Source organism: Mauremys mutica, chromosome 4, assembly GCF_020497125.1.
Source record: "Mauremys mutica isolate MM-2020 ecotype Southern chromosome 4, ASM2049712v1, whole genome shotgun sequence".
Classification (NCBI taxonomy): Eukaryota; Metazoa; Chordata; order Testudines; family Geoemydidae; genus Mauremys; species Mauremys mutica.
The window spans coordinates 96,694,483-96,714,710 of NC_059075.1; the positions used below are offsets into that span (position 1 = coordinate 96,694,483).

A 20,228-nucleotide genomic window follows, 5' to 3' on the forward strand; every position below is an offset into this window, starting at 1 on the left:
ATGCCATGTGTTGAAGTTAATAGGGTTCTGCTATGTTTAAGTCAGGGAAGAATTTGATCCAGCTGTTTTCTCTTCAAATGAACTCTTAACCTCACACAGACAAATGTCTTTATTATGAATGTTTCCTTCTCTCGAGTAAATATGATTTTCTTGCAAATAAATGGAAATGATTGAATATAGTCTGTTCTAACACATATTTGGTTTCTTTTTCTCTGTGTCTATTCTAGCTGCAGAATTCCCTGAAAAGTGATTTGTGCCTTGATCAGGGGCCAGACACAGAAAATATTCCAATCATGTATATCTGCCATGGAATGACACCACAGGTTAGTATGACTAATGATCTCATATATGGCTGCTGCTTTTAGTAGGCTGTGTAGGAGGAACCATATTGTAACCATCAATGTTTTTTCCTGCTACAGTACCTCCTTAGGCTGTTTTATTAGAGATTTTATAGAAAATTGGAACATTACTTGTGCCATAATGTCGAGAATCACTTGTGTATTAATTAGTTCTTTGACAAGGAAGCTTATTTATTCATTTTGGAAGACTATAAGCAACAAGAGGCATGAATTAATGCTACATTTACCAGGAATTGTTGGCATAAGCTTTTGTTATTGATCTCTTTTAACTGTGTCCCTGATAGGAATGCAACAGTAAGCTCTAAAGAAGATATTACGTATTTAAAGCAAAATTTTCTCTTTTGGGCTGCTGTATTTACTGTTGTTGTTCCGGGAATTAGAAAGGTACAATACCCTACTTCAAACTGCATTACAGACATGTACAAAAATAAATTAATACCTGCAAAAGCCCTTCATTCCAGGCCCTTTTTACATTCCTTAATACATGCTCATTTTGTTCAGAATGGGTCAAAGACTCAAATGATCAAAGCCCTTGCATTTACTTAAACAGTTGGATTTAATAACTGACAAACAAGAGTTTGAGCATATAGCCTCTTCTTGAGTGACTAACAATCTGGACGCATGTGAAAGCATTCTCATGCAACTACCGAAACTACCACCTGCGTGGTCCAGAACTTGCCTGTCAGAGACAGACAGTGCAAAGTAGTTGACATTGGAAGATCACTGAAACAAAAATTGATAGAAGGAAAATAGTCATATTTTGATTGCACATTGTAGAGTAAAATACCCCTGTATTTTAGAATTCATGAGGGTGATTGAAAGCATTTACTCCCTCCCTTTCCTAGTGCGTAGTAATAATCAGTAGAAAAATTTGCTCTGATTGTTCTTTTTATGCAAGCATTGTACAAAAGGACCTTGATACTCTTCATTTGTATAAATGTGTGGGATGTGGTGCTGTTCATGGAACCATCAATTACTTGATTTGATTACACGGCAAAGGAGGATCATAACACTAGCTAGCTAAGACATAAACAGTGCACACTGAAAAGGTAACATTGACTTTCCATCTATGGGTAACTTACTCAGTTGGAAATTTAAACCCGATGAAATTGTTGGTGTTGGTAACATAATACCTTGCAAAGTGATGTGTTCTGCATTTTCAGCTGTGCACTGATTTCCTTTACTGAGAGCTTTTAATATTGATCACTAGAGGGATCATGCTTGAGTAAATTATGAATGATGAAGAGAAAAATATCGGAGAGTCCCACTTATCACATGCACCCACTGCATAGACTGCGGCTTATTTTTCACATAAGTACACCGATAACTAGTGTTTTGCCTCCAAGAGCTTTTTAAGCTGGTCCTCATTGATGGCTAAGTAACTACCTACCTTCGGTGTAAATCACAAATTTGCTGGAGTCATTATTCTTCACCTCCTGGGAAGGTGCCATAATTCTCTTCTGGCATATCATCTGTGATAACAGTCCACATACACTGTTGTAAATTAAAATTGGAAATTTTAATTATAGTTAAGAGGCAAAAAAAAAAAGCCCCCTTAATTAGCACCGTTCATCATTCACTGTACAGTGAACTATTTTTGAATGTCAAAGTTCTGCATAAATGAGATACTGGTAACAAAAATATGGGGATGGGGAAGAGAGAAAAAGGAACCCTCTTGATGGGACCATGCTTCTTTCATAATTACAGTGTTAATTGCATCTCCTCACCCATTAACATGATTTTAGGATTTTTTTATAGCTATGACACTGACTCTGCCTGGGATTAGAAAATGAGTGAGATGTCTCTTTAAGGAGGAACTTGCTGTTTCCCCATTAAAGGACGTGTACTTGACCCAATTGTGTGCCACTACTGTAGCATAAAGGACCCATAAATGTGACTGAATAGGCATCTGGAAGATTTCCTCTGTGTAGAGGGAATCCCCATATTTGCATAAACCCAAGCCTCTTCCCAGCAACTGGCACAGAGGGAGTGGTTGGTTCAAGGTCCCTTTGCATATTCTGGCAGCTCACACCTGTGGCCATGGACCTAACACTCAGTGTTAAGTTTGTTGAAGAAGAAAAAAAATAGTTGGAAAGCAGTAACACTGTTTAGTGACGAATACTGGCCCAGTCCTGAACCCCCTACTCATGTGAGCAGTCCCAGTGAGACTAATCAGTGGGACTCGTAGCAGGGGTCAGAACTACTGGTGTGAGCAGGAGTTGCAGTATGAGACCTTGTGCTAGAAAAATCCCATACTCTTCATGTCTGAGGTCTATTCATTTCTTAGGCTATGTCTACACCGCCAGCATGGGTAGCAGCAACAGAAGCATGGCTTGGGCCTGCTGAATACTCAGCGCAGCTAAGCCATGACTCTGCTGCCACTGCCTGTGCTACTGCAGCTACCCTGCTGTTTATATTCATGCAAGCTTGATGGAGAGCTAACACAGGTATGCATACACAACCGGGGGAATCACACCCTTAGCTCGTAGGGTAGACGCAGCCTGAGAGGCGTTTTGGCTCTTCCAAGACCATTCTAGTATTATGGAGAGGAGGTAATGTGCAGGAAATTGTGTAGTTTAAATAATGTTCTACCCTGGCACGTGATGCAATTTTTACAACTTCCTTAATTCTTTCTCTCTCTTAGGCCTGGTCTACACTGGGGGTGGGGATTGACCTAAGATACACAACTTCAGCTACGAGAATAGCATAGCTGAAGTCGACGTATCTTAGTTCGACTTACCTCGCGTCCTCACAGCGTGGGGTCGATTGCCGTGGCTCCCTCATCGACTTTGCTTCTGCCTCTCGCCGAGCTGGAGTTCAGCAGTTGACGAGAGAGCTATTGGGGATCGATTTATCGCGTCTACACTACATGCAATAAATCGATCCCTGATAGATCGATCGCTACCCACCAATCCGGGGGGAAGTGTAGACGTACCGTTAGAAATTGGTTTCTTCCTTCTTCAACCGGTGTAAAGTGCTCACTGGAGATGAACCTTTCATTTTCCTTATCGGACCCTATGCTTTTTAAAGTGCACAGATATGCTAAGTAGAGAGCATCTTATAGCTGATTACCACAAGGCCAATGCACATATCCTACCAGGAGAAGAGTCACAGTAAATAAATAAATAAAATGTGCATAAGCACACTCCAGAAAAATCATTATAGGGTAATAGCACAAGATGCGCTGGACCAAGAGAAGAAGAATTCAGGGCTTGTCATGCATTTCAGTACTTTGGTTTTCACACAGCATTCATATATTTGATAGATTTAATTGCAAATAAGTCGGGGTGGAATGCATTTTAAATAAAGGATGTGTTTTGTGGACTTAAATAAAACCCTTAGAAATATGTATGAGGATGAATTCAAATGATCCTAAAAAACTAGTTAAAAATGGAAAAGACCCATTAGGTCATTAGCCCATCTGCTTGACAATTCAGGGTTTTTCCCTAAGCTACTAGTATTTGTTCCTAATACTTTCTCCATTCTAGTTTTAAACATTCCAAGCCAAAGAGCTTCCTCTATTTCCCTCGGGGGACTATTCTACAGCCTAACACATCTCACTGTCAGGGAGTTTTCCCTGATATGCAGCTTAAATTTTCCTTTCTTCTCATTCCTTCTAGCTGTATCCTCTTTTTCCATCATGAATAATTTCTTGCTCTGTGCTAACCCCTTTCAAATAATTGAAGACTCTGATCTAGTCCCCCTTTTACTCATCACTTAGTCAAGCTATTTGGCATCAGCTCTTGAAATTGCATAGCTGTGGAATGTGTAAATGACTACTCTTTTCTTTTAGCATGATTCACACACATGGGATGATTGAACTCTTTGGAAAGGGAATAGTGAAGTTAAAATATAAGAGTGCATAGCACTGTTTTGTGGTCAGTGGCAAGTATGTCAAACATCCCTTTGTAACTAAAAATGCTTTCAGAAGTGCCAAAGAACTGCCCTGAAACCGCATAATGGAATAGCCAGAGATTGTCTCACTGCACAAAACAGCTGTTTTTAAGAGGCATTAGAATTAATAATGAGTGAGCCTAAAATGTTTGAGGCTAACCAAACTTTCACTGACTCCCGTCACATGATTGCTGTACAACTAATAAAGAATTAATGTCTTGTAAGCCCTTCCATACAAGAATCTCAAAGTACTTCAATGAATGACTGAATATGCCTGTGTGTATATTATTGTCACCATTATACAGATAGGAAAACTAAAGCACAATTATTCTATGATCACGCAGTGAGGAAGTGGTGGAATGGAGAATAGAATCCAGAGAATCTTGACTCTTAGTCCCCTGTTCCATCCACTAACGAGAACTACCTATCTATGAAGGACTTATCTTCCCATCTAGTATTAAATAATGCATCACTTTTCTCTACATGGTCATGCCAACATGACCATCTCCATGCAATTTCCACTACGTGTGACCCATATTGTCTTGTCTTCTATTATTCAACCTTTGCAACTGGCCAGTTGTCATTTGTCCCAGCCTCTCGCTCTCTCTATCCCATCATGACTCCTAGTCTTTTCTTCTTGTCTGTATTTTCAGCTTAGTATTTTGAGGCCAAATTTTCTGTTTGGTGTAAATTGCCATAGCTCCATTAAGTTCAACAGAGCTGCACTAATTTACAGCAGCAGAGAATTTGGCTTGTAATTGTTTTTTAAAATAGAAACAATGGAGAAAAGGAGAAAAAATGCACACTTGCATATACAGACCAGGATATGGTACAATGAAAAGAGGAGGGAAATTGGCTTTTTACCTACATATATTATTTAAATGCACATTTAAAGTTGTCATAAACTTTTTGAGTGGGTGTGGGAGTTGGTGTGTACTTTACACAACACAAAAGAGTAACCTCTTATTCTTTTCAATCAATGTAATTATTCATTGGACTCCGGATGAAAATGCTCCATTCTGTTATGTTTGGAAGCATAAATCCTACCTAGTTTGTTCTTCCTAACAATGGAATGTATCCAGAGGCAAAGAGCCTTTTCAGCTTTGTAAAATAATGTTGTGGATATTATCCAAGTATCTATAAATATTTATGTTCCCACCAATTTGCTCCTTTGAATATTAATATAGGCATAGTCCTAGTTGGATTCCTCCAGCTCTACATTCATTTTTTCTACACCATGGGGCTTCAGAAGTTCCCAGGATGCAGGATGAAATAAAGGCACCAATATGCAGCAGAGAGGTGACTGGATGCAGCAATGCATCTTGAATGGAAGGAGGACTTAGAAGCCAGAGATGAGAGAGACTGAGGCAAGGAGGAATGAGAGAAAGTTGACCAGTCAAACAGAAGAGCGAAAGATGCTAGTTTGGGGCCACACTACATTTTAAAACCCATAGGCGAGAGTGTCAGAGGTTGAGTCTACAGAGTTGGGCTCGCAGGGCTTGTGCTTTGGCTCCAAAAGCAGCAATGTAAAACATTGCAGCTCACACTGGAGTTCAGGGCCTAAAGTCCAGGGAGGACGGTAGGCTTCAGAGCCCAAGCTCCAGGCCCAGTTGCAATATCTACCCAGCTGTTTTTAGGCATCATAGCATGAGCTCCGCAAGCCCGACTCTGTAGGCCTGAGCTCTGAGACACCCTGCAGTGGGTTTAAAATAGAGTCTGGATACACATTGAAGTGCCAGATCCTCAGCTGGGGCAAATTGGTGTAGCTCTATTCTAGCCCAAAGAGTTTGAGAGAGACGTAGTAGAACTAACTTGATCACTTCACTGCTCCTTGATCTTGCCTATGCTACACCATGACAGGGTGTCAGGATTGGATGGATGTCACTTCCAGAGAGAGGAGTAAACAAGGAATAGAAATAAAAAAGAAAAATAGTGAATGAAAATCCTCAGCAATCAGGGGATGGTTTGTTTTCTGCATAGTCCCCGCCCTCCACTTCCACCCCACGAGAACAGGAAGGGCTGACAAGGATTTTACACATCTTGATTACATACAGTTAGCCCCTCATTGGGCTTTTCAATATTAACATGTGTTAGAAGTTAATTTTAAAATAAAACAATGGTCATTATGCAGGAATTGTGTGTCTACACGGAGGTGTTCTGGAAGGCATTCTGCCTGCAACTTGTGCTGACTACATTAGAGCTGGTCAAACAATGAAAATGATTTCATTCACAATTTTGTAGAAGTTTTAGATTTTTCTGTGAAAAATGAAAATTTTCATTTTGTTTCAAATTTCATTTTGTTTTTTGAAAAATGAAAATTTGAGTTAAAAATGCAGTGAACATTTTCATTTTGTTTCCTTTAGAATTTTTTTAAATAAAAAAATCAAAAGCTTCATTGAAATCTTATCTGCTTTCATTAAACATTGTGATGAAAAATATTTTGGGTCTATATATTTTAAACTGCTCTAATCTAAGTCACTTCCAAGTCATCAAGAATAAAGCGCTTACCTCCGTTGCACCCACTGCTACCTCTGTATGCAACTTGTTCCTGCCAGCACTATTACACAACCCGGGAGAAAGGTCTGCTTTAAGTGAACTAGCTTAGGCTCTTAAAGAAAGGTCTGGGTTTGGTTCCATTTGGAGGAAAGACTGCAGTTTAAGACCATGCTTCTTCATAAGAATCAATAAGCTGACCCACTGGATAGAATTAGAGATTGGCCCTAGCAGCAATATTCAGATCCCAATTTTAAACTTCTGGGCTTTTCACATCCAGGATTTTGGTTTGACCTAGAGATAGGCCCAGTTGAAAAATTGGGATCTAGCTCTTATGTTCTGGTTATGCTCTTCTTTCTACCTCAATCCCCCATGGATGATTGGATGTGGTGCTTTTTCTGAGCTCGTCTCTAAAACACTCAGATGCTTTCAAGAGTCATGGTATCATCTAGCGAGTGCAGCAAATTGCCAACCAAGCAATTCAGGGATAATCATTTGTAACTGTTTTCTTAATGAGGTTAGGGGAACAATACAGGAACAATTAATTATGAATCTGTTTATTTTCTTTTCCAAGTGTAACTTCTAGATTGGCTATTGCCAAGCTCTTTTTGGATACTGTTGAAAATATTCTCATCTCTGTAAATTGTCACTTCCAAGCAGTAAATCCTTAAGTAGCACATCCTCTCCAGGTCCTGTTGTTGGAACATGCTACTTTCCGATCATCAGCCCCTTTCATCTCTGTCTTCAGTTAGATCTCCAAAATCAACACTATCTTCATTACTCTTGTCAGTACAGGGACTGACCATATGTGGAAGTGAATCCCTAGTCTTGGCATCAAGAATAACAGCACTAGTATACCTGAGCTTGCAGCATCTGTTTCTATCGTTTCTAATTCTGTTCTGTATCCATCACTAGTCCTGGGAAGTTACCCATTTTGTATGAAGCAGGGATAAAGCAGGTGTTCCAGGCCTCTGGTGCCTATGTGCCCAAGAGCCTGGGAGGGACCATTTTTAATAGGTGACCACATACATATCATTCTATCAGTGCGCTGTCTAGTGATGAGCAGCCTGGATTCCCCCAGCCACTGAAACAGCTGCTTTCCCACTAAATTGCTAAGTGATAGTGGAAGTCACATTCCTCTTTTTGCTTCAGAACAGCTGAGAGGCTAAACAAGGATGGCCCAGCTCCTTTTCTCTCTCATCTGGCTCTTTTGTTCATAGCCCAAGTGGACAGAGTATGAAAACTGATGGGGAAAAGGGGAACTGCCTGTGGTTGGGGGAGATGGAGTGGGAAAGAAAAATGAAAGCTGGGAAGGAGGAAAGAGATAAAAAGAGGGGGGGGAAAAACAGAAAATTCAGAACAGAAATGCCATCTGTGCCTTTTAATTGTGCTAGCATGCGAGAGTGATGGTACAGTGATTCAATTAAAGCCTGATCTTATTCCCATTTAAATGAATGACAAAACCATACTTCAATAGCACAGGGTCAGGCCCTAAAAGAAAAGTTCCTTTGCAGTGAAAGGCCCGGTTGTGTATGTAAAACGTAGTTCTTTTTTGTAGTCTCAGTAAACACATGCCCCTGGCCTGGTTGCACTAACTTGCTTTCTCTGTAAACCTCCTGAGACTGAGTGTCTGCTCGGTGTTTCCATGACCTTGCCCATGTTCTCATCTTTCCAAGAAAGACTAATTACAGTATTTTATGTGCATGAGAGCATGCCACTGAATGCTATTTTGAAGAGACTTTTTGGTAAGGTATGGAATACCATATTACTAGCATTACTAGCACTAGTTTTATTAAAGTGAGATTCTCCCCTGAAAAGTGCTTGTGATTTTTTTGGGAGGCAAGTTATTATGGGGGTTCCATGTTTTCTGTCTTTAATAACTTCCAGCTCATTTTTGTCTCAATGTGTAATCAACTATCCCAGGAAACTCACCTGGCGATCTGAGTCACCAGGGCTGTTAGTCACCTTGTTACCACTTGCTTCTAGTGCAAAGCTGGGTGTTAGCTCCTGAACACACCAGCCTGTCCGCCACTCAAGCACTCTCCTTTAGGGTACACCACCACTGTCTTTGCCTTGCTGGTTGAGAACAGATGCACCCAAGCCTCTGCGTCCTTTTAAAATATCCTCTAGTGGTATCCAGCCTATGATCACTGGATATCCACAGAAATCCTAGATCCTCTGTTTCCAATAGAACCGTTTAAAACAGTTCACCAGTTTTACCTTAGACTCCTTGTCTGGCAGAGATTGTCTCAAGATTTGCTAATGTTGAGTGACCTGTTTTTAACATCAGAGCTAGAGAACATAATTTTTAGCATAGATACCTAACTCCTCACATATTTTCTTCACTTACATCTCACAATGGTCATGGTGACCAGTGTGACACAGGTTTTCATTAGAGAGCTTGGTGAACTCCTGTAGCCTTGTATACCCCAGTGCCCTCTGCCAGTTGGCATCCAGAGGTTCTTGAGTGACATAGTGTAAAAGAATTAGGGCTTGAGGAGGTTAATTTGAAAACCAGTGGAGATGAGGGTTGGATATGGCCAGCAGACTCCTTATTACTAGTAAAGAAACACAAGCAGGAAAGAGCAGTTTGCCTTTCAAATCCCTGGGTGAGTTTACAGGACTGGTGGTTAGAAAAAACAGGCTAGATCCTCATCTGGTGTAAATCAGCATTCAAGTTAGTGGAGTGAAGCTATGCCAATTTACACCATATGAGGCTCAGGTCCAACATGTTTAATTTTGCAAACTGAGTAAAGTTGGTGGAATATAGCAAAGATAGTGTTTGCAAACACTCACTTAAATCCCTAAGAGCTGATTGGTTGAATCACGTTTATTCCCCTTTTAATTTGCTATTCATGGAAATTCAGGCAAAAACTGTTTTTGTTCACATCAGTGCTTGAGGAATGGTTGTGCTTCATGCATATACTTGTATTCATGTGTGAACAAAAATATTTATCTGTGAACAAGAATGTTCACCATTCAAAAATTGTCATCCAACTAAAAATCGAAATACCATGTGTCTTACGTGATCAGTCACACATACAAATGACAAGTGATGACTGGTGCAAGTAAACAGTTTGTAAACAACTGTAGAGGTTGAAAGTTGTTCACATAAAGTGTTCATCAAACAATTATGCAGAGCAATAATTAGACAAAAATTGAAATCCTTAGCCAACAGACTGGCAAACAGAAAAGTGCTACATTTGTCAGATCATTTATTTTCTATGAATCATTCAGGCGCTCTAAAACAGCAAATTTGATCTGAGGTTATTGAGAGACAATAAACATAGAACCCCCCCAATGGTGTTTTCATGAAACCTTACTTTTAATAGGGTTATTCTGTTATTAAATATTTGCTTTAAATATCTGATTCTAATGAATTCACATTGTCTAACTATCTTCTGGGCAAAGGCACTGGTAAGTATTGTCATGGACGTTGGCATGATGAGTGGTGGAGAAGAATCATGTTTACTAGGAAGCAAACAGATGGTAACCTCAGCAAAGGCAGCTTTTCTTTCTATGTGCAGTGCTTAAACTGAGAAGCATTGCATACCAGTTTACATGGATTGAGAGGCCCATTTTGTACATTACTAATACATGAATTGTAATTATGTCCTTCACTTCAGTTCTGACCTTTCATAGTACCTTTCAGTTAGTATCAAAACGTGGAAATAGTAAGCTAAGCTGAACACACAACTCATTCTCACTGGGATTCTTTCCTTTGCTGCCCACAGAATGCCAGGGTATTGCCGTCAGGGCAAGTTTTAGAGGCAGAGAATTACTAATATTTAAGAAAAGCCTATTGCTTTGATGGTTTAGATCCATGGCTGACTTATAAGAGAACATGCATTTCTTTCTCCTCTATCTGAAAAACTACTGAGTGCCTGTAAATTTCATTAGCACAAGGGTAATAAAGAGCACCTTGTGGGAAACATCACTGATACATATTTTTAGAAATCATGAAGTCTCTTGTAGTTCAGAAATAGGACCAAGTTCCTAACACAACACTTGGCTTCAAGACAAAACCTGTAAGCATTACAAACCTACATCATGTGAGGAATTTTCCTAACAGAGGGCCTGGCCTGCTTCTGCTACCTCTGAAGTTAACACTTGTTTTGCCACTGATTTCAGTGAGAGTAAAACCAGGTTGACGATCATATGAAAACCTGCAGATCTGTATTAAAGACTAACCTTCAAATGGTCAGTATTGAAGTATCAGCTCCCCATAGATGAGACATGCCCAGTAAAGCTTCTCTCAGAGAATTTTCTAAGGAATTCTATAAGGCACAACAGCTAGATTCATAGCTGTCAGTCACCTGTGAACTAAGAGCTGATGTTTATGAAAGGCGTTGACTGTTTTCTAGGAAAATGATAGACATTTTTGTCATTTGCACATGAGACTGATTGGTCACGCACAGACCCTGCGCAATATCCTTTCTCTTGAGCATGGTGTTACACATTGTTTTGAAAAAATAAGCACAGCCCAACTTTTTAATTGTGAGAATTCTTCCCAAAATAATGTTCAGAAGACAGAGCAACTTTATAACAACTGTCAGTGCTACATCGCTGTGAAATGAGTTTCAAATTGTAGATTGAAAGTGTGTATGACTGGCTCCATGCTCTTAAGAGATGTCAAAACCTAGAGAGTGAGTTCTTTGAGTTTGCTGTTGGCAAACATATGATTTACTACTATTTTTATTTTATTTATGAAGTTACATAGTTCCCTCAGTATACAGACTGCTTTACAGTACTAAAAAATTAACCAGTCCCTGTTCCAAAGAACATATGGTCTCAAGGCACAATGAGTACTAAAACATTACAATACAGAGAAAGCAAAGGCTACTGCATGGCCATTATAGCTGGAATGCTTCATGTAGTGAAAAGGATTTCAGCAGTTCATTACAGAGGACAGGAAGAGTGTTTGGTACAGGCATTGACTGGGAGGCTGCTCCAAGTGCATGTAAGTTCCTTGATGCAAGGACTGTTTCTTACTATGTGTTTTTTTATGGTGCCTAACAAAATGGGCAATAATATTAATAACAACAACAATAGGTATGATGCCAAATCCTCAGCTGGTGAAAATCAGCTTAGCTCCATGGACTTCAAAGGACTAATGCAGATTTACACCAGCTAAGGATCCAGTCCCTAGATTCTGGAGTAGACAAAGAACACTGATAGGAGAGAAGCATGAGCCAAGTATAGGGAGCAGGTGGGTGTACGTTGTAGGCAGAAATGAATTTTAAATCACTGTAGACTCTGCACTGTAGCTGTCAAGTTGGGGGGGGAAAAAAGGTAAAATCTCTGCAAAAGCTCTTACTGAATGGAGCCTTAAAATAGCAAGTAGCTAAAATAATATGATTAATTCATTATGCCATCAGATTTTGGTATCTTATTATGATCCCCTATATCATTTCTTAATTATCCAATGTGAGGGCGGGCATGCAGTTTCGTAATTATGGTTAGTTTAAATAGTTTCTCTTTTACTGTGACTTTGAGTTCTTTGTTTATATATTCATTTTACTTGAGCAAATTGGAGAGCATATCTGGATAACTTTTTGATTCATTATAATAAATATATAACAAATGAAAGAAAGGTGAAGTTGATTGTAATGAATATAAATCTGAAGTTAGGAATTGTAGAAAATTGATAAGGAAAGCAGAGAGAGACAAGGAGAAATCTATGGCTTGGTGAGTTAAGGAGGAGGAGATTTTAAAATGTATTAGGAACAAAAAGAATCCTGACAATGGTACTGGACCATTACTAGATGGAAATAGTAAAATTATCACTAGTAATGCAGAAAAGGCAGAAGTGCTCAATCAATATTTCTGTTCTGCATTTGTGAGTAAAACACGTTATTGTTTCGGCATGTGGTGATGAAAACACTCTTTCCATTCCACTAGTATCTCTGGAAGATGTTAAGCTACTAAAGATAGATATTTTAAAATCAGCATGGCCGGATAACTTGCATCCAAGAGTTTTAAAAGAACTGGCTGAGGAGCTAGCTGGACTGTTAATGTTTATTTTTCTAAAAGATATGCTCTAGGAATTATTTTTGGGGAAGTTCTTTGGTCTGTGTTATGCAGTAGGTAAGACTAGCATCTAGATAATATATTCAGATGTAAAGACTTCTGACCTAGACCTTGTAGTGGATCAACATGGAAAAGACTGCAATAATCATGTGTTTGATCTCTCATAGTATGTTACTTCGCTGCAGCATTTTTTGAAGCGGTTTTCTTCTTTAAACTTGATTTTATAACAAAAACAGATTGAGCTTTTGTGCTGAAGTCCATACTGTAACTCAGGCAAAGACCTCAGTGACAAGGTGAGGACTGCAAGATTATTGATCCTGCTGTGGTTTTATCTGATCAGAAATTCTGGGGCCAAGTGAGCACTCTCTGGAATCTCTTCCCAAGGGATTGTCTGGATTCAAGACATTTAATGTTGTTGTTTATTGCCACTGGTTCTCAAAGAAATATACCCAGCATGAGGTTCTGGGTGTGTCTCTGGTGGGTGTGTCCAGGGCCGCCCAGAGGATTCAGAGGGCCTGGGGCAAAGAAATTTCAGGGGCCCCTTCCATAAAAAAAAGTTGCAATACTATAGAATACTTAATTCTCATGGGGGCCCCTGTGGGGCCCAGGTCAAATTACCCCACTTGCCCCTCCCCCCCCGGGTGGCCCTGGGAAAAATAAACGTTTAAAAACCTTCCGCATCTTGGTACAAACGCAGTTTTGAGAAAACTTCTTTTTCAAGACACCTTTACAAGGTATCACTGGTTCTCAGCATCAGTTAGTGCTAAAAGGCTCTAAAGCTCCTTAAAAGGATTGGACAAATATTTTGCGTCAAAACCTTTTTTGGATCCAAAACTAGGGGTTTTTTAAAAGCAGAAAAAATCATGGACAATGTCTGCTTTCCTTCAAAACTGGTTGTGTTTTTTTTTTTAAATGAAAAGCTGAAATTAGTCTGCCAAAACCTGAACATAGTTTGGGTTTTCAGAAGTGTGTGGCCAAATATTTGCTGCTTGCTGTGTTTGACTGTTTAAAGAAACAAAAAAAATTCTGCTTAAAAAAAATCCAAAACTTTTGAACCACCTCAGCTTGTGACCAAACACCCGAGCCCATCCAGTCAGAGATTTTTCCAGGTTTTTGATACTCTGCTGGCTTCCTTGACTCATATCTGTCTCCATAACTTTGGCTTCATTTAGGTTAGAACATTAGAATGTAAGAATGGCCATACTGGGTCAGACCAAAGGTCCATCTAGCCCAGTATCCTGTTTACTGACAGTGGCCAATGCCAAGTTCCCCAGAGGGAGTGAACCTAACAGGTAATGATCAAGTGATCTCTCTCCTGCCATCCATCTCCACCCTCTGACAAACAGGCTAGGGACACCATTCCTTACCTATCCTGGCTAATAGCCATTAATGGACTTAACCTCCATGAATTTATCTGTTTCCTAGAGACTGGCTCCATGGGGTCCCTCACAAACTGGAGATGGTTACTGTGGGTTTGTCTTTAGTATAGTTTATGTACATACTCCACGAACTGGGCATTTGAGCTTGTTCCAGAATCTGGGATGAGCCTATGTTGTGAAAACTGAAATGCTCAAAATAGCACATGCATGTGAATGGACACAGGGTGCTAAAATTAAGTTAACCCAGGGGTTCTCAAACTGGGGGTCGGGACCCCTCGGGGTCATGAGGTTATTACTGGGGGTCGCGAGCTGTCAGCCTCCACCTCAAACCCTGCTTTGCCTTCAGCATTTATAATAGTGTTAAATATATAAAAAAGTGTTTTTAATTTATATGGGGGGGGTTGCACTCAGAGGTTTGCTATATGAAAGGGGTCACCAGTACAAAAGTTTGAGAACCATTGAATTAACCCCTCTGGAGCCTTGGGGAATGCAGGGGGGGGGGTCTCCCTTGGTAGGGTTGGGAAGGAGGTAGGTTGTGTAGAATATTGCTCTTCTCATGTGATCCCTCCCCCATGGCTCTCTTGGCTCTATCACTGTTAATCTAAAGTGGCTAATTTTAAATGAAGCTACCCTCCCCTGACATGAATCTCCCTATGGCACTGAAATTAAATATAGACTATAATTTGGCATTTGAGAAGTGAAAGGGATGGTAGCCCTAAGGGAAAAGATAACAGCCTGGCTCTTTGTGTCAAATAGCTGTCTGCAAGCCTCAAACTGCTGAATGAGCTTTAGGGTAGGGAGGGTTGTGCCTCGCCAAACAGCCTAGCCCTTCCCCCTATCTGACCCCCACACACTTCCTGCCCCCTGACTGCCCCCCTCAGAATCCCCGACCCATCCTGCTCCTTGTCCCCTGACTGCTCCCCCGAGACCCCCCCAACCACCACCCTGGGACCCCCACCCCCATGAATCCCCCCCGCTCCCTGTTCCCAACCCCTATCCACCCCTCCCGCTGAGTCCTGACAGACCCCCAGAATGCCCACGATCCAACCTGTCCCCTGACCGCCCCCGAACCTCTGCCTCCTCCCTGTCCCCTGACTGTCCCCGGGACTCCTTGCCCCTTATCCAACCCTCCCAGCCCCCTTACCATGCCGCTTACCCCCACCTCCACCCTCTCCCGAAGCCTCAGCGCGCTGCATCCAAGAGCGGCCCTGGACAGTGCTGCAGCGGCATGGCTCCAGCAGTACCTGAGCTCCCGCCACTCGGCTGCAGCTCACAGCCCTGCCCCCTTACCACATAGCTCTGAGCGGGAGGAGCTCAGGCCCCGCCCGAGCCACGCCACTGAAGCGCTGTCCAGGGCCGCTCCTGGATGCGGCGCGCTGGGGGATGGGAGAAGGAGGCTGGGGGGAGCCTCTGACATTCTTGTGGGGGCCCCTGTGAGGCCTGGGGCAAGTGAGGCAATTTTCCCCCCCCTTTGGGCAGCCCTGGGTGTGTCCATTTCACCTCAACCCCGGTGTGATGTTACACCCCATATTCTTCATAGAAATATGGTTATGATATTAATATGACATAACTAATATATACTTTATGCAAGGTGTATCATGTAAGATATCATTGGGAAGGTTCTGATTTACTGAATGTGATTCTCCAATTTGTATGCATGTATCATTTCTGTATCTGAAGTTAGTAATATTGACTCTGTAACCATTACAACTGTGTGTACACTTGGGGAAACACCAACCAGACAGTAAGCAATCAGCCTTAATGGGCCATTAAAAAAGACAATGAGTCTTTGAAGATGTGGATCTCCCATCTGCCTGGAGTTCCTGCCTGTCGACATTATAAATGAACCTGGTTTCATAGTTGCTTTGACACTGCAAGGTCAGGTGATAAGATCACCTGATACAAAATACCACCTTGGACACTGTTGCTGCTTTTCCTCCGTAGGGGGATGAAGATCAAACAAAGGTTTCCCGCCTTAGGTAAATCCTTTTTAAGGCTGGGGAGAGGGTTAATCTTGATTCTCCTCCATTGCCTACCCAAGAAGAAAGACGGCTGAAAGTACCTGAGGGGAAAGGCGGGGTGAGTCCAGACTGAGGCAGATCCAGTCTGTAAGAAGAAATAACTGGAACTCTAAGCCACAGAAACTCAGCAACTTGTCTGAACATGTAGGGTGAGAAATTATTTCTTGAAACCAGTCTCTTTAAGATTTTAAGCTTAGTATGTGTTTTGTTTTATTCACTTAGTAATCCGCTTTGTTCTGTTTGCTGTCCCTTATCACTTAAAATCTGCCTTTTATAGTTAATAAACTTGTTTTATTTATTATTAAACCCAGTTTGTGCAATTTCTAATGGGGGATAGGGGCAAGAAGTGCATATCTCTCTTCACATTGAGGGAGAGGGTGAATTTTTATGAGCTTGCACTGTGCAGATCTTTCTATACAGCACAAGACAATATACCTTTGGGTCTTCACTCCAAGGGAGGTGGGCACCCGAGTGCTGGGGCAAGTCCCTTAAGATGAGTTTTTTCAGAGCTGATCTCAGAATCTGTGTCTTTCTGCAGCAGGGTGTGGCCCTGCCTGTGTTTGTGCTAGAGGAGGCTAAAGAGCCTGGCTCAGCAAGACAGGGTAAAAAAGAGGCCCAGGCTGGTGGAACAGGCAGGCTAAGTGGTACATCAGGTGGCACCTTAAAGGGGGGAAACCCGTCACACCCAGTGCTCACCTTTCAGAATGCAAGGTGCCAAATCACATCAACCTTGTTTGGGCAATTTGCCCCTCAAAATATGTCAGTGCTGCTCCTTGCTCAGCCACAGGAGTTGATGGGGAATGACATGAAGCACATCTCTCTGGAGGCTGCATGTGCTTTCTCTGGTGTTTGTTTTGGAGCTGGTCCTTTTGGACCAAGGTTTTGTAGCTTCATAGGCAGAGGTGGGCAAACTATGGTCCACAGGACCGTCCTGCCTGGCCCCATAGCTCCTGGCCAGGGAGGCTAGCCCCCAGCCCCTTCCATGCTGTTCCCCCTCCCCCACAGCCTCAGCTCACTGCGCAACCGGCACAATGCTCTGGGTGGCGGGGCTGCGAGCTCTTGCCAGCAACATAGCTGCAGAGCTGCGGCCTGCCCCGGTGCTCTGTGCTGTGCGGTGGCGTGGCTGACTCCAGCTGGGCGGCACGGCTGCCTGTCCTGGTACTCTGGGCGGCGCAGCTGTAGTGCCACCAGCACCAGTGCTCCAGGCAGCGTGGTAAGGGGGAGGAAGCAGGGGGTGTTAGATAGAGGGCAAGGGAGCTCGGGTTTGTTAGCAAGGGTGTGGATAGGGATTGGGTTGGTCAGAGGACAAGGAATGGGGTTTGAATGGGGGCAGTCGTCCCGGGGGGAGCAGTCAGGAAGGAGGGGGGGTGGATGGGGTGGCGGGGGGGCAGTCGGGGCAGGGGTTCTGGGGACGGTCAGGGAGAGGGGGGGCTGGATGGGGCAGGGGCCCTGGGGGGGGGCGGTCAGGAATGAGAGGAGGGATTGGATGTGGCAGTGGGGGGCAGTAAGGGGCAGGGGGGTTGGTGGCAGTCAGGGGACTGGGAGGAGTGAATGGGGCAGGGGTCCCGGGGGGGTGGTATCAGGGAACAGGGGGGATTGGATGGGGCAAGAATACCGGGGGGGGGCCGTCAGTGGGCGAGAATCGGGGGGGGCAGATAGGGGGTGTGGGCTGGGCCACGCCTGGCTGTTTTGGGAGGCACAGCCTCCGCTAACCAGCCCTCCATACAATTTCAGAAACTCCATGTGGCCAGAAATAATATCTATTATTCGCAGCATATAGATCGACATGGGAGTGAGAGGGGTTTTGAATGGAACTTGAGACTTGGTAGTAGCAGGGCTAAGTGCTATCTTGGCTCTTCAGTTTGTTTTAGGAACTGTATCAAACATGGGAGTTAGACGTTATTAATTCACTGTGTAAAGGGACTTCAACTCAAAAAAGCATAAACAAAGAGCCCTTCTCCTAGCTTCTGACATATTAGAGCAGGTCCTTTTCTCTGTTCTGCTCCACTGAGAACATAAGCTATAAAACTATATTATTCTGGATCAGAGGAATTCTATTAACCCCTCAGTTCTGAAATAATTGAATGGAAACTATTGTTTGTTTGTTTTCTGAGATTGAAAATATGTGGTGGTGTGATATTATGCATGCCCGTGACAGCAGAAGAACTGATCATTTTGAACTGAAACTCAGTTACTAGTGAGATAAAATAGTTGAAAAACAGTAATTTCTTCTTAGAGAGGGACATTGATTTTCTCATTTGGGGATGTACAATATTTATGTATTATTTATTTCAACAGACTCCAATTTGCTTCCTTTAGAAGGCAGTTCTGTGGCAGAACTTCCACTTAGTTTAGTGAATAGGGTGAATCATAGATTTTAAAACACACGTAAAAATTTCCCTATATGCCTAAGAGTGATGGAGATAGAAAATACCATCGCAGGCTATTTGCTGCAACGAATAACCTGACAAAGGCTATATTAGGAGTCCTGACGTTCAGGTTCCAGGAGCTAACCTGAGGCTTAAGAGCAAGAATTCAAAGGTTAGTTTCTCAGAAGTGCTGTCAATGTTTAGGACCAGAAGGAGGCAGATTACAAACGCTGGAGCTGCGACTACGTAGCCACGTTAAAGCACTGTCACGGCTGTGTAGACAAACACTAAGGGCTAGTCTACACTTACATGCCAGTTCGACGTGGAGAGTTAGACTTTTCGGAGTTCGAACTATCGTGTCTAATATAGACGCGATAGTTCGAACTCTGGAAGCACTCCGTTCGACTCCGGTACTCCACCACTGCAAACGGCGGTGGCGGAGTCGACCTTGGAGCCGCGGAGTTCGGTTCCGCGGCGTCTGGACGGGTGAGTACTTTGAACTAGGGTACTTCGAATTCAGCTACGCTATTCACGTAGCTGAATTTGCGTACCCTAGTTCGACCCCCGTTCTTAGTGTAGACCAGGCCTAAGAGTGTATTTTAGGAAGCTTTAAGGTCAACTTCAGGAACATATAGGTGCTAAACAGATGGAGAAATAATTGCCTCCCTTTTTATAGATATGGAAACTAGAGCAGAGATAAGAAGTGACTTGGGCAAGGTCACACAGAATGTCTGTTAAAAGGAGCCAGGAACAAAACCGTAGTTTTGTGATTCCCCATAATGTGTCATACCCACAAGATTGTCTTTTCTTCTAAAAGGAAGGGAGACCTAGGTGTAAGGAGAAAAGGCTAGAGGGGATGGTTTAAGCCAGTAGCAATACTTCATTGTCTACGGTACGAGAAACTGTTGTAATGTCACATCTGTCTTAAGAAGCAATTGTAAGAAAAGCTGGAAACATATATAAAATAACCTTGACCTTACTAAATGGGGAAATATTGCAAATTCTGATCAGAATTAACAGTGAAGGGCACTTAGGAAAACCCATTGTTTGGTTTAAAGATTTTCAGTGAGAAAGATTTTGCCCAGTAAAGCAGATTTTTTGTAGAAATAATAGAAACTTGAAATGGGAAACAGTTTGGTAAAGGAAGCAAACTATCTGAGTGAATAAAGAAGTACCTTGGAGACCACAGACAGAATACCAATGGATGAAAACAAATCAGGAAAAATCCTTTGGGCAAATGGCACTTTCATTGTCCTGCTTAAAACTCTGTGAAATGTATAACAAGCAGGCCTGCAGTTTTCCAAGCAGAAGAGCATTAAAAATATGAAATACTTAGGTGATGTTATTGTGCATTACGGAAGTTCTTAAAAATGTTTTGATTTTTTTCCTCCTTGAAATTTTGTACAGTATATTCCCATTTAAATTGTTGTGGGCCTGGTCACATTATGATTGCCTTACATATTTTTCTGTAGTGAATTGCATGAACTTCTAGCATCTTGAATTTGGTTGCCTTTGTACTATAAATTAGCTAACTGACAGTGCGGCATCATCACTTTTGTCACTTTCTGTATGTTCCATTATTGATATTATGAATGGTGCATGCAAGAAAAGATATTAATGCATCACTAAAGTTGCACAATTCACATTAATGGAAATCAAGAACTGAAAAAGTAAGGATTCACA

At 42.1% G+C, this 20,228-nt stretch overlaps 1 protein-coding gene across 4 annotated transcripts in view; it reads left to right on the plus strand.

Moving 5' to 3' along the window:
* The window catches only part of GALNT18 (polypeptide N-acetylgalactosaminyltransferase 18), a 520,203-nt gene that overhangs the window by 412,552 nt on the left and 87,423 nt on the right, over window positions 1–20,228 (plus strand). For all 4 annotated transcript variants that reach the window (XM_045016612.1, XM_045016609.1, XM_045016610.1 and 1 more), the window contains one exon: window positions 228–323. In XM_045016612.1, coding sequence (XP_044872547.1) covers window positions 228–323 — 96 coding nt within the window. The remainder of the gene's footprint in view (window positions 1–227; window positions 324–20,228) is intronic.